Below are 13,490 nucleotides of genomic sequence, written 5' to 3'. Positions count from 1 at the left end.
CTTTACTAACTGGTGCTGTTTCATATAAGGAAAGCATAGACAAGACGTTTATTCAAATGAGTCTTTCTCTGCAGACACAGTTACCAGAGATAAACATCAGAGTACTGTGTCTGACCTCATTGTAATTATCCCATTTGCATGTGACTAAGGATTTTCCAACGTAGAGATAAAAATAATTTTAGGACTCGCTCCCCTTCAGTTACATCCTCAAGGGTATCCTGTGTTCTTTATGAGGGATTATTTCAAAGTTGGCAGTCTCTTTCCTCAGGTTATTAGCTCACAGTTCTACAAAAATTCCTCCATGTAGATTTTAAAGCCATGACTACTCACTGCACCTCTTAGAAATTCTCTGCCCTGGAGTAGGGCCTTCTCTCCATCAACCCTGAATCACAGTGACTAGTAGGTAAACAAAAGTACAAAGTGTCCGTTCATCTGTCACATCCCGCACAGAGTAGATGTGAGGCAGGCAGGAAGCACTGGTGGCCCAATGCCTGGGTTCTCTACTAATCTTCAAGAGACAAAACAAAAATGTCAAGTTTGGGTTGTGAAAAGTAACGGATTCATTCTCAAATGTTTCTGCAGCCAAGCACATGCACATGATGGTGCATGACTTTAATCCCAGCATTCAGGAGGTAGAGGCAGGAGAATCTCTGTGAGTTCTAGGTTAGCCTAGACTGGACTATATATAGAGACCCTGACTTATAAAAGAAAAAAAAAAAAAAAAGCAAGAGATTTCCTACTGAGTCTGAAATACTAGCCCAGTCCTCAAGTTTGAGGATAATTTACCATTGAGTAATTTTCAGTACTCCCGTACTTATATACTGAGTAACATCTTCTTATCACAGAGAATCACAATCATGTCAGACCACGCCAAAGACAGTTTATAAGTACCTAGGAGCATCCAACACAGCAATCTCAGAACATAGGATTAATTGGGTTCAGCACCAGGTGTCTGGGCTAGATTCTCATGAGGCTAAGATGGTCTTCAAGGACTTTAAAAACCAACTGAGGACGCAACCATGGGAATAGCATGTGGAGGACGGGAGCCAGTAAATACGAATGCTGTGAAGTCTGGAGGGCTGTCAGTGCTGACAGGAGGCTGGGTGACTGATCCCTGAGCACTTCTCATCCACAGTTTTGTCTGGGGCTTTGTTACTGTTTGCTACTGAAAGGGTTTTGTTTTATGAGGCAAGGCCCACCATGTTCTCCGACTGTTCTCAAGTGACCCTCCTAGCATGCCCTACCTCACCACCTTCCTTGATCCTTCGAGGTTTTTTTTTCAGTGTATGTATGTGCCTGTGTATGTTTGTGTGCACCCTGTTTGTGCAGATGCCTGCGGACAACTTGGCTCCCTGGCTCCCCTGGAATTGGAATTACAGGCAGTTGTAAGCAGCTCAGTGTAGGTACTGGGAACCAAAGCCAGGCCCTACAAGAGAAGCGGGTATCCTGAACTGCTCGGCTATCTCTCCAGACCTCCTTTAACTTGTATAGAAATTCTCTCTACTGATTTCCTGTTGTAAAAAACAACAAACTAATCCTTAAAGACATATAGATACCCTTTGCTCATATCAAACTAGTTTCCTTCCTCAGACTCTGAGTACAAACACTTTCCCCACTGGATTGCTATCTACAATGAGTTAGCACAGGTGTGGGAGACAAGCCAGGCCCCAAGGACACACCCTGTCCACAGCAGATTGCTTCCTGCTTCCAAGAACACATAAAGCATCTGTAAACTATTTCCTTCCCATCTTCCATTTAAACACCGCCCACCCCACTCAAACAGACATTTAGCCCTTGATTATTGTAGGCATTTTATTTACTGTACAAAATATTTACATCTCCATCCGTAGACATCCAGTCCTGGTCTGAAAACGTGCAGTGGAGCTCAGCCTCTGCCAAGTTCTAAAACCAAGCTGCCACTCTCCTTGGTGCTCATGACTGGTCTCCTACAAGGACACCGAAAAGCCAGAAACCAGGAGGGCAGCTGGCCTCCCAAGTACCTAGATCACAAAGCATAAACAAAAGAACCGGCCAAAATAAGGAATATGAATAGAAAATTGACCAAGAAATAACACATGTTTTTATCTGTCCAACATCCTGGATCTCTTCCCCACACTGGCTAGGAACAAAGCAGTATTAGAAAACAAGGTGAAAGAAAATGCAAAAGAGAGCAAAGTGCTTCTGAATAGTCAGGAGAGCAAGCTGGAAGGATAGAAAACCACACAGTACTAGAGGGTGTTTTTTGTTAAAGACTCTGGGGTCTAAAGACCACCCTGGGATACGAGCTACCCCAGTTGGGCTGCAACAGTACCTAGGAGACTCTGAAAAAGTGCTATGACTAGAGCTTAAAATGAGAGGTCTAGCCACGTACACACACTGGCCCCCTGTGAGTCTGCAGAGGGGTGCTGGAGCCAGGGTTACAGAACCTAGGAGGAAGAACTGCCCCAAACGGCCAAGCAGCCATGTACCCAGCTGGAAGCCCCAGTGGAGGCCTGAGAGGCAGCAGGGTAGTGGCTAAATGATCGTGTACGTGTTCCTTGGGAAAGTGTGGGCAGGCAGCAGCACCTTGTCCCGGTCCCTGAGGAGAGCAGTGACCATGTGGCATGGAGGATCCTGGGTGGAGAGGTCCTGATGCCAGGTCCCAAACCCCGAGGATAAGTGAGGTGAGCACCCACGCCAAGAAGACAGATGATGACTGCGAAGGAGGTCAGGCAGGGTTCTAGCAGCTCAGGAGGGCTTGTTTCTCATGATCCCTGGGAACAGGAGGGCTCAGACTGCTTCCAGGAGGCCAAGGCACCATCACAAGAACTGCCTTGTCTCGGGATTCTGTGTACTTGCTGGTTTTGGCAATAAAATGGCTTGTAATATTCTGAGTGAGTGCCCCATGGAAAATAGTGGCTTGTAGAAAAGCCTTATTAAAGACAGAAATTGGGAAATCCATGTGATATTGAGCCTTCATGTTGTTTTCATTCAAATGCTCATGAAAAGATGTTATCTTCCTCGAGACTGAGAAGTTCTCTTTGATCACCATGTAACTGTGAACCCAATATAGCGTTCTCCCTCCATGCTTCCCCCAGTTCCTGGTAACTGATGAAGCCAAGTACTTAGAATTGCTAGGTATTTACTGCTGCTGGAACTCCACCTTGTCTATCCCCAATGGCTTGACCCAGGACCTGTGATCGCCGCTCCTTTGCCTTAGCGCTGCCCAACATCACCACCAGAGCTGGCAGGCTATGTTCACTGTCCCAGTCCATTGCTCCCAAAATTCTCCCAGCAGAATGCTGAAGACAGCTCTTAACAAACTCCATAAGTTGGAGGTCAGGCCAAGCTCTCCTTCAGTGCAAAGAACAAACTCAGAGAAAAGCATCAGCAGTCTTCAAGCCATCCACATGCCTGGACACGGCCCTTCTCCAAGAGAAAAGTGTCCCCAGCACTGGAGGCTCCAGCACGGACAACCTTCCCATTCTTCTGACTGCTTTTCTCACTGGCTCAAATTCAAGAGAAAGCTTAGCAAATTCCTTATAGATTAATGAACATCTTAAAAAATGCCCACAGGGAGTGTCTTTTCCAGTTCTGTCATCATAAAGAGATCCTTTTGTACTACCAGTCCCCATGAGAACTAATCCAGTGCCATGGCCTGTGCCTGCCATTATGTGGGAGGGCAGATCAGATGGCTTGTATGAGCCACTTTCTAGCTGTGCTTCTCCTGGCCACTGATGAGAAGAGGTGATGGGTTGCCCAGTCTGGTCAAGTAGTGAGCTCACGGAGGGCTGGAAGGAGGCACGGTGCAAGGCTCTCACGTGCCGGCTTTCCAACAGAATTGCATCCTCTGTGTCATGCGTCTCTCCCAGCCACGGAGGCAGATCCAGCCACAGAGATCTTCAAAGGACCGACGAAAAGACAGCAGCATGGTCCTCTCATGACTGAGCAGAGCTCAGATAGGGGCCACATGCTCTAGTGGCCTGTGGTAAATGTAGACAGAATGCGAGGTAAGAACAGTGCTCGTAGATGATGGAATACTCCAGACACAGGGGAGCATGCAGGATCTTCCGGCTAATGGCTGTGGCTAAGGTCAGAGGTTATGCTTGTTAACATGTGTCCAGATGCTCTGGAGAGCTTGGGAGCCAAGCAGGTGACAGAGGAGCAGTCAGAGCATGCCAAAGCCCTCGCAGCCTTCACTGATGGCCAGCTGTAGCATCCTGTGCACCTCTTCATATGAGTCATATGTAGGGAGGCACAGTTGGTTGAAACTGGAAAAACAAAGAAGATTAATTCACACTACAAGAAACATGGGCAAGGGCTAGGAAGAGAATCTCCCACAAGAGATACTTTGGGCAGCCTACCATGTGTGTGCAGTAGGAAGTGTGCTGTGGGTTGGAGCAGCGATAATCTGAAATGAGGGACAGAGGGCAGCAAATCCTCCAGGTGGGAGCTGAGAAGAGCCTGTGGTGAACTGAAGCAGCCGAGCCAGTTCCTCCTGGGTCAGACTGGAAACCACAGTCCAAAACCACCTCATGACCTGGCAGGAAAATATAGGGCTTTAATCAACTGGTGTGCAGCCTAAGATCTGATTCCTAGGAAGGACCAGGATACTGTGGGCAGGCATGTGCTCCCACTTACAGTACTGTAAGGCATGGATAACAACCCCCACCCCAAGAGAATTCACACTGCCACAGGGTCAGAGGGCAATCAATCACCAATGGATGGCTTGGCTCTGTTTACCTGCATCGCCACCCGCTACCCCAGTGGTAGTCAAGGTATCTGTCTTTAGAGACCTGAACTCCTTTCAGCTTAGATAAGTACCTTATTTTCACACATGAATCATCTTTTTGCCAGCCAACATATCAACTTCTTCAACTCTTCTACTTTTGTCTTCTAAAACCATTCCACACAAGTAGATATCAACCCAACCGTGAAAGTTTAGCCCGTTACCTTTTCTCTGAAATGCCAGGATCCACCAACCACTACAGCATGGGCTTTGAAGTCAGACACACTGATGTCTCCAGTCCCACACATCAGCAGCTAGACAGGCAGAAGGACAAAGACACTATTTAGTCAGTTACCTACAGACATGGGAATGCAGAATAAAACCAATGCCAAGAGAAAGACAGAAAATGAGATCACAGTGCTAGAATGAACTGCAATAGGCCAATGATTCCTAACCAGTGTGGTATAGAAAAAAAACACAGTGTTAGAAAACCTACACTGCTTAAATACACACACACACACACACACACACACACACACACACACACACAAATTCAGCAGAAAACAAAAGTGATTATTGTGCAAGCCAGCCTGAGTTGGATCCCCAGAACCCATGGGGGAGGGAAGTAACAAACTTCTAGAAGTGGTCCTCTGACCTCAGATGCATCACAGCACACAACAAACCCTATGGCACACATATATCTGTATCTTAGACTCGATTTAAAAGACAGACAGATGAATACACTAGATGTACTGAACCAGAATCTCTAAAGTTGAATTATAAGCTTATATAACTAAAGAGGTTTCCTAGGTGTTTCTGAGGAGTGTGCCTAGTTAAGAACTGCTAAGGATTCTCTGTAATTACAGAATGAAATGAAAGAAATAAAGGAGCCGAGTCTGTGCTCTTGTCTGCAGAGGAAAAGCCTCTTTACGAGTGCTTACTCTCAGGTCTAGCTGCCTTTTGTGGGTTGAACTTTTACTACTTCCCTTTAGCTCTGCTTCCAGCTGAATAGATAAACTAAAAGGTAGAGAGAGAGGGAGAGAGAGAGAGAGAGAGAGAGAGAGAGAGAGAGAGAGAGAGAGAGAGAGAACATTAATGACATCAGAGCCTTACATATCTTGTTGATGTGCTAATTTGGCTCAAGAGCCAGCATGTTACTTAGCAGACTCTGAGTACCCATCCAATAGCTGTAAGGGACGATACCTCTTAATAAAAAGACAAAAAAGCCCAAATTAAGCCCTGGAAGCTTTAGCCTCTTGAAGACCATGCCAGGTCAATGAGCGAGCAGGGGCAGTTGAGGAACAGCTGTGGGCTGCAGCTCTTCTCCCCCGCTCCAGTGTGCTGTTTCTGGCGCTCACGCTACAACAAAATACCCCGGTGCCCCAAAGCCCGAGCTAAGAGGGCTATCAGAATGCTAGACTGAGAGGTCAGGGTTTGGATTTTATATCTATCTGGAGGCACAGACGGTGATGAAAATCACAGAGGCTTTGACTGCTCTCTAGGACGGTTCAGCTAACCCAGTAAGAATGACACAGCCTCACCTGGTGATGACACTATTTTCTTAGGAATTTTAAAGTTTCTCTTTTTTGTAGTTTTGGTTTGTTTGTTTGTTTGTTTGGAGATAGGGCTTCTGTATAGCCCTGGCTGTCCTGGATCTCAGAGATCCAACTGCCTCTGCCTTCTGAGTGCAGGAGGAATTCAGCCCCTGAGGGACTGCTGGCGTCACTGCAGTTTCTTTGGCATCTCAGCACACAGTTCACAGTTCACCCACACCTAAACAAATACACTCTATATTCACTTAAATATACAAATACTCCTCATTAGTCAATTAATATTAATAATACTTGGTAGATAAATATTAACCACTACTCTTCATAACTACTTCCTGCTCTATGGCTTTTAACATTCTAATTTTTAAAAGATGAGGAAAGGGCTAATGAATAAAGAGTAACAACGTAAATCCAGGGATGGAGAGATGGCTCAGTGCTTTCAAAGCATTGCTGCTCTTCCGGAGGACCTGGGTTCAATTCCCAGCATTGACATAGCAGCTCACAACTATCTGTAACTCAAGTTCCAGGGGATCCAATAACCCTGCTCTGGCTTCTGCAGGCATCAGGCGCATACAAGGTACACAGATACACGTGTAGGAAAAGACTCATATACAATAAAAAAAATTTTTTTTGAAGCGAATCTAACACCTGTATAATAAAAGTCTTTCTGGCTACACAGTGAGACTGTCTCAATCTTCTCAATTCCCAAAAAGAAAAAAATGGACTTTCTTGCCATACCACTAACAGAAGGCACAGCAAGCAGGGGCCCATAAGGCATGCTCTCGAGAACAGCAGTCTTGGGGCTGGTGAGCTGGCTCAGAAGGTAAAAGCACGTGCTGCCAACCAAGCCTGACCACTTGTGCCGATCCGGAGACTCATGTGGTGGGAAGGGGAGAACTACGTGGGCAAGTGGCGTTCTGACCTCCATATACCTCACGTGGTACCGTGTGCCCCCTGCAAGTCAACAAAGAACAATACAAACAAGATAGGTTCAAATCCTAAGCACTTACCTCAAGCTCATTCTCATCAAAAATAGCCAAAAGATTCTCAGGAACCAGCTCATTCAAGCCTGAAACAGAAGTGTCCAAGTTAGAGCCACACCGCAACTCTGGCCCAGACGTCTGAAGCGCAGGGAGACAGGAGCCCACCTTTCAAGAAATGCTCCACCTCCTCTTTCACTTGACTGGCCAGCCGGTACTGAGCCAACAAGTTTAAATAGAAGATTTTATTTGCATTGGTGACTGGGGTTTGAGCTCCACCTGTCATGAGTTCTACAATCTGAAACAGAAGGCAAAAGACAAGACAAGGTGAGTTGTGGGTAAAACTGTAAGCTGTATCAGGTTGAAATGTTCTACAGGCAGTCCCTGGACTCCCTCAAGTTTCTCGCCCACATTAGTCTTTTTAACATACTTGCTTTTACTCTCCTATACTGACCTCCAGGGCTCACACCACTATTCCACACTCCTCGAGCTATGACTTCCACAGTGGGCATCAGGCAGGGTCTTCTCTCAGGCATGAATGGCAGAGATGTATCAAAGGTTCTATGGTCTCATTAGCATTCCTTTAATTCTTCTCCCTTAGGTAAATCACTAATGGCCTTTTCTCAAAGAAGCTCTTTTACATGACAGAAGCAGCTGTTCTCACACATTCCTATCTCCCAAGTACACAGAAGGAAAGAGCAACACCTGACACTTGGGGATTTGGCATGGTACTGACTTGCTACAGAACGCCAGTCTATTAGTTGTTTGTTCCTCATTTGTTCTGTAATTGTCTATCTGTGAAGAAAAGCTAAACAGGCTTCCTAAGTCACAAACAGAATAAACACTCACACCCAACAGACAGCTACCAAGGGGCATGTGAAGAAGTCCCAAAGCGTTAAAGCCTGGAGACTCTATAGAAACCAGAATTGTCTCTGTGAGTGTAGGAACACCTCCATTAGCTGTGAGTTCAGATATCTTAAAGACCTGTTAACATTTTAATTGCACTAATGTGGATAAATCTTAATAACATTTCTTAGGCCATAGCTAGACGTACTTATTCACAAAACAAACCACACCAAATTATAGCAGTAATATAATATTCATAATTACAGAAAAAAAAAGTTCTACTGTCAATCTGTTGAAAATCTTGCAGGTGAACAACCTGCTGCTATTCCTATGCCAAGACCTCATTCTGCTCACTAGCTACTTTGTTAAGTCAACTCAGGAAGCAAGGTGCAGACCTCACTAGCACAAAGACAGAAAACTGGCATTCCTAGCCTTTTCAATAGAGCATTTAGTTTTGTTCTCTTTGGCCTCTGTTTGTAGAGCAGGCTGGCCTCAGACTCACAATGACCCACCTGCCTCTGCCTCCAAAGTGCTGGGATCAAAGTGCATGATCACACTCAGCTGCCATATCTTTGCTACTTTCCTTTTAATTACATATTGATAACCTAGTGTTGCAGTGGCACTATCAAAGCTGATGAGGTTTAATTATCTATTATTACTCTGACTAGCTTCACTATTATCATTTGATATTGAACAACTCCACAATATAACAAAATATATTTGCAACAAATATATATCCGGCCAGTAATCTCATCACTCAGGCAGAGGCTGTGGATGTCTGTGAGTTCAAAGCCAGCCTGGTCTGAAAACCAAATTTAAGGCCAGCCTGAGCTACAGAGTGAGACCCTGTCTCAAAACCAAATCAAACCAAATCCAACAAGAACAACAACAACAACAAAAAAGGGTTTTACCACGTACAGTCATTGTGTTAAACAAAGAACCAGGCACCTATATCCAACCACTAATCAATGACAGTCATCCCTCCCAGACCAGCTCAGGCAAGGATGCTTCATTAGTATGTTACGCAGTCCTCTTCAGAGTCTTTCCTTTCCTTCACTGCAGAAAGTCCTAGTGGTGCTACCTTAGAGGTGTCTGGGCTCCAGGGACTTATGTGTCCTGGTCTCTCTCACCTTATCCAGTTGACCCGATTTGTTGTATTTCTCTTCTGCAAAGACCAGCTCCATCTCACTCATGTCATTGTTGAGGATAAAGCACACTTTGGATTTATAGAATTCTGGGTCATCTGTTTCAAAGTACTGTGGAGACAGGAAGACAAAGAAGCACATAAATACTCTTTTGCCATGAATGAGATTTTTAACTGCTTGACACCACTTATACTTTAAATCTTAAAAATAATCAGCTCAGGGGGCTGGAGAGATGACTCGGAGGTTAAGAACACTGGCTTTTCTTCCAGAGGTCCTGGGCTTTGTTCCCAGAACCAAAATGGAGGCTCACAACTGTCTGTAACTCTAGTTCCAGGGGACCCCAGGCTTTCTCTTCAGTGGGCACCAGGGATGCATCTGGTGCATGTACATACAAGCAGGCAAAACACACACATACATGCAAAAGAAAAATAAATCTTTCCTTTTTTTTTTTTTAAAGATTTATTTATTTATTTTATGAATGTGAGTGCACTGTCTCTCTTCAGACACACCAGAAGAGGGCATCGGATTCCATTACAGATGGTTGTGAGCCACCATGTGGTTGCTGGAATTTGAACTCAGGACCTCTGGAAGAGCAGTCAGTGCTCTTAATCGCTGAGCCATCTCTCCCAGAAAAATAAATCTTAAAAAATAAATAAATAAAAGGGAAAAAAGTACTTCAGAAAATCAGCTCATCCCGAGGCCGATGGCTAACCTGTCTTTAGTGAAAACCTAGTGTGTTACCTTGTAATGCATACGGAGTCCTATGATTTGGGCCAGGAAAGACCGAGTGAAACGGGCACGGACCAACTGCTTGTAGGCTCCCCCTAGAGAGGATTCATACAAACACTTGCCCACCAGCCGCCCTGCGAACTCGTACATCTTCAAGCGCAGGTGAGCTGGGCGATTAGGGTTAGGATGCACCTGTCAGAGAAAAAAACAAAAAGGCATTTGACCATTTTTTCATCCATTCTAGCTAATTCTGGATAGACTCCCAAATCCTAGGTACTGCAGTTTGGATCTAGAATGTCCCCCAAAGGTGTATATATTTAAAAGTTTGGGTCCCCAACCCAGAGTGCCATCAGTAGGACTCAGGCTGCTGATGGTATGTCCTGGAAGAGAACTACCTGGTCTCTTTCTATCTCTCATGCCCTAGCCCTGAGATGAATCTCCTTCCATACTCTGCCACTATGATGTGCTGCCTCACCACAAACCTAAAAGCAAGGAAGCCAACCAGCCACAAACTGAAACCTCTAAAAGTCTGTGGTGAAATAACATTTTCTCTTTATAAGCGGACTGTCTCGGGCATGTATTAGAGCTGACTCACACCCAATGCTAAGGGGATACAATTCCAGCTTAGGGATCACAGAGCAGACAACTAAGTGATGTAAAGCGACTGGAGGACAAAGACCACTGAAGAGCCTTAGGTCAGTCTGTGGTCCTTAGTTGAACTGAGTACAGGTGATTAGATGCCTGTTTCTAAACATGAGCATTTCCAACAGTCATGTACTGTGTTTGTGATTCCTTTCTAGTCAAAGATCTAATACAGAAGACAACTGGCATAGGCTTTTCTCTTTGGATAAAAGCTTAATTATTATAAGTGAGTAAAGTTACAATGTAATAATACTCTTAGCCAAGTGCTCAACTCTTTCTTCCCATTCTACAGATGAAATAATGGAGCCAAATAAAAGGTAGGCAGCTTGATTAATTCATTACGAACAGCGTATGAAGAGCCAAATTCAAGCTGTCCAGCCTCTAAGGTCAGCTGGGGAACCTCTGTGTATTCAGTGTAGCTTTCCACCCCCCCCCCCCCCAAGGAAGGCACGGACTCACTAGTGCTTGGTTGTTGTCACTGAACCGGGTGAAGAGCTGACTGGTGGTATCAAACAGTGCTTTGCAGATTAGCTCAAACCATTCCCGGCGAGGCCCTCCCCAATCCAAAGCTGAAAAGTATAATGAAAATTAAGAGATGCTGGCTTACACCACCAGCTATTACTTTTCTTCCTTTAGTTACCACTTAGCATTCTCCTGTTCCTTCTCTCTATTCCACTACCTGTTTCTTCAGTGCAGCTCACCGATGTGGTGAACACTTCTTGAAATCCCACTTCCTTCTATAGATTCCAAGGTATTCTAGTCACTGAGCTAACAGAAACACAGAAGGTCAGAGATCCAGGAAACGGACACTATGGATCTGCAGTGGTTATTCTGTCCTTCTGGTGTGAACGGTGAGTGCTCACCCCCATGTCTCTGTTCTCTAAATTCCAGCACGCTGTCCAGTCAGGCTCCTTTCCTAACAGAAGCTGGGGAGCTTGAATGGGCTGGTCTGAACTTTTTTGAAGAGTGGGAGTAGGAAGGAGAATTAAAATAATAAAATGAAACTTTAAAACCCACCTTCCTCATCCTGGAAAACCACTTCAAAGTTCTTGCTCCAATCTGAGATGGAAAAGTTCCGAGTGGCCTTCAAAGACTAAAAAGCAGAGTGAGGAAGGAAGCTGTTAGGATACTGGCTGCTCCCTCAGCGCCTAAGACAAACCCTCAAGAGCAGCACCACTGCCACTGAGCAGCCACTCCGTGGAAGTGGCAGATGGCACACAAGTAAGACTCATTGATATCATCTTATATTCAAATACACAGCTCTCCAGGAGAAATTCAGTATTTTAAAAAATTGGGGGCAACCACACCATGCAGCCAGGTGGGCAGACAGCACCAAAGATGACCCCAGAAACCCAGAATCCCTGTATGCCACTAAGATGAGCAAGTAAATGGTAGAGAGATGGAAGAGAAAGAGAAGGATGTGGGTACAATGAAGAGAGGTAGATCTGGAGTCTCCAGGAACAGCCTGATGTGAGGAGCCAGCAGTGCCACCTAAGGCCAGGGTAAGGTCCTGGCCTGTGCTGCCTCTGAGGGCCACGTCTGGGTCCGTAGCCCAGCAGCAGAGTGCGCATGTTACCATCAAAGGCTGCACAAACATCCCTGGTCTGGGTTGCCTCACGGAACCAAGCTGATGTCTGAGGGCTGTGCAGAGCTCCTGCCAGCTCTGCGGCCATGGGGGAAGAGCTGTGCCCCAACCTCTCCCAGGAAGCACACAGTGCTGGCCCTGGTTGTGGTGGTGGAGGGTGGAGGGGGTGTTGCAGGTGAGCTAGCCACGAGGACTTATTTGAATGCTGGAGAGCTGGCCCTGGCCCTCTTGATGGCAGCACTTAGGAGAGCAGGCCCTGCACCTCACCTTGGCAGCGAAGTAGAGCTGGCCTTACTGGCTTGGGTGTGAGCAAACTGGCCCTGAGGACACGAGAGTGGGAAAACTGCCTCTACCCTTGGCCAGCTGCAGCATCAGATGGGCTCGCTGGGGCAGTTCTAGAGAGCTGGCCCTGGTGGTGTGGGTGCAGGAGCGCTGGTGGGCTGACCAGCTTAGCTAGAAACCAGGTCTACATCCAGGGTTTTGAGTTGGCCCACCCCACCATCTACACCATCTATGAACTACTGGAGCATACGAAGGGGTTCAAGTCCTACAGATCCAAAGCTGCAGGATCTCCACGACACAGGGAAACAACAGACTATCCAAGAGCAGTTCCAGTGAGGACCCAGGATTAATAGAGCAGCAGAAGCCAGAGGCCTCAAATCACTGCAATGATTTACTGCAGTGAACATTTGCAAGTATAGAAGTGTGGACAAAAGGGTATCCTATGGGACACCCTGTGACACACTACAGCTTCCACAATGAGAAGTGTTTTCCATTTTTTTTGGGGGGGGGGGGGCGGCAGGGGGATGTTCCCAGGGCAGCGGGCAAGTACAAATGATGGGGAGGTAAGTACAACTGGTGTGTATGATATGACACATATAAAAAAATCAATAAAAAGCTAAATTATAAATAATCTAAGCACAGTAGCAAATCCCCATGATCACAGCAAACATGAGGCTGAGGCAGGAGGACTGCAAGTTCAAAGCCACCCTGGTCTACAGTGGGAGAGCTTCTCCCTGGACAGAAAACAGACAGACAAAACCATTTAACCTAGATTTAAAATTATAATTTGTAAGTAAGAATTGTTTCGTTTTTCTTTTTTTAAAACAAATTTCATTTTATTAACGAAAAACCTCTTACATAATTTTTTTTTTAAAAAAGTATTCAAGTAGTAAGCTGTAAACAAAGAGCTAATGAGTCTTATTTTCCAGTGAGGTACAGACTCTCCATTACTCATCTTTATCTACCACAAAGCAAGGCTACACAGGGAGCCATGCCACATGGGGTGTGTGGCTAAGAAAGGGG

General features: G+C 45.6%; 1 protein-coding gene across 3 annotated transcripts in view; it reads right to left on the bottom strand.

The window, feature by feature from the left end:
• Positions 1-1,798: 1,798 nt before the first annotated feature.
• Positions 1,799-13,490, bottom strand: part of Arel1 (apoptosis resistant E3 ubiquitin protein ligase 1) — a 53,340-nt gene continuing 41,648 nt past the window's right edge. For all 3 annotated transcript variants that reach the window (XM_052185421.1, XM_052185422.1, XM_052185420.1), the window contains 9 exons: positions 11,618-11,693; positions 11,060-11,169; positions 9,971-10,150; positions 9,215-9,340; positions 7,407-7,536; positions 7,269-7,327; positions 4,933-5,022; positions 4,344-4,519; positions 1,799-4,250 (listed from right to left, as the gene is read on the bottom strand). In XM_052185421.1, the coding sequence (XP_052041381.1) occupies positions 4,148-4,250; positions 4,344-4,519; positions 4,933-5,022; positions 7,269-7,327; positions 7,407-7,536; positions 9,215-9,340; positions 9,971-10,150; positions 11,060-11,169; positions 11,618-11,693 (1,050 nt within the window). In that variant the 3' untranslated portion in view covers positions 1,799-4,147. The remainder of the gene's footprint in view (positions 4,251-4,343; positions 4,520-4,932; positions 5,023-7,268; positions 7,328-7,406; positions 7,537-9,214; positions 9,341-9,970; positions 10,151-11,059; positions 11,170-11,617; positions 11,694-13,490) is intronic.

The sequence above is a fragment of the Apodemus sylvaticus genome, chromosome 6 (genome assembly GCF_947179515.1).
Source record: "Apodemus sylvaticus chromosome 6, mApoSyl1.1, whole genome shotgun sequence".
NCBI lineage: Eukaryota > Metazoa > Chordata > Mammalia > Rodentia > Muridae > Apodemus > Apodemus sylvaticus.
Note: the sequence above shows the minus strand (reverse complement) of the source record. Positions and strands in the feature narration are given on the sequence as shown.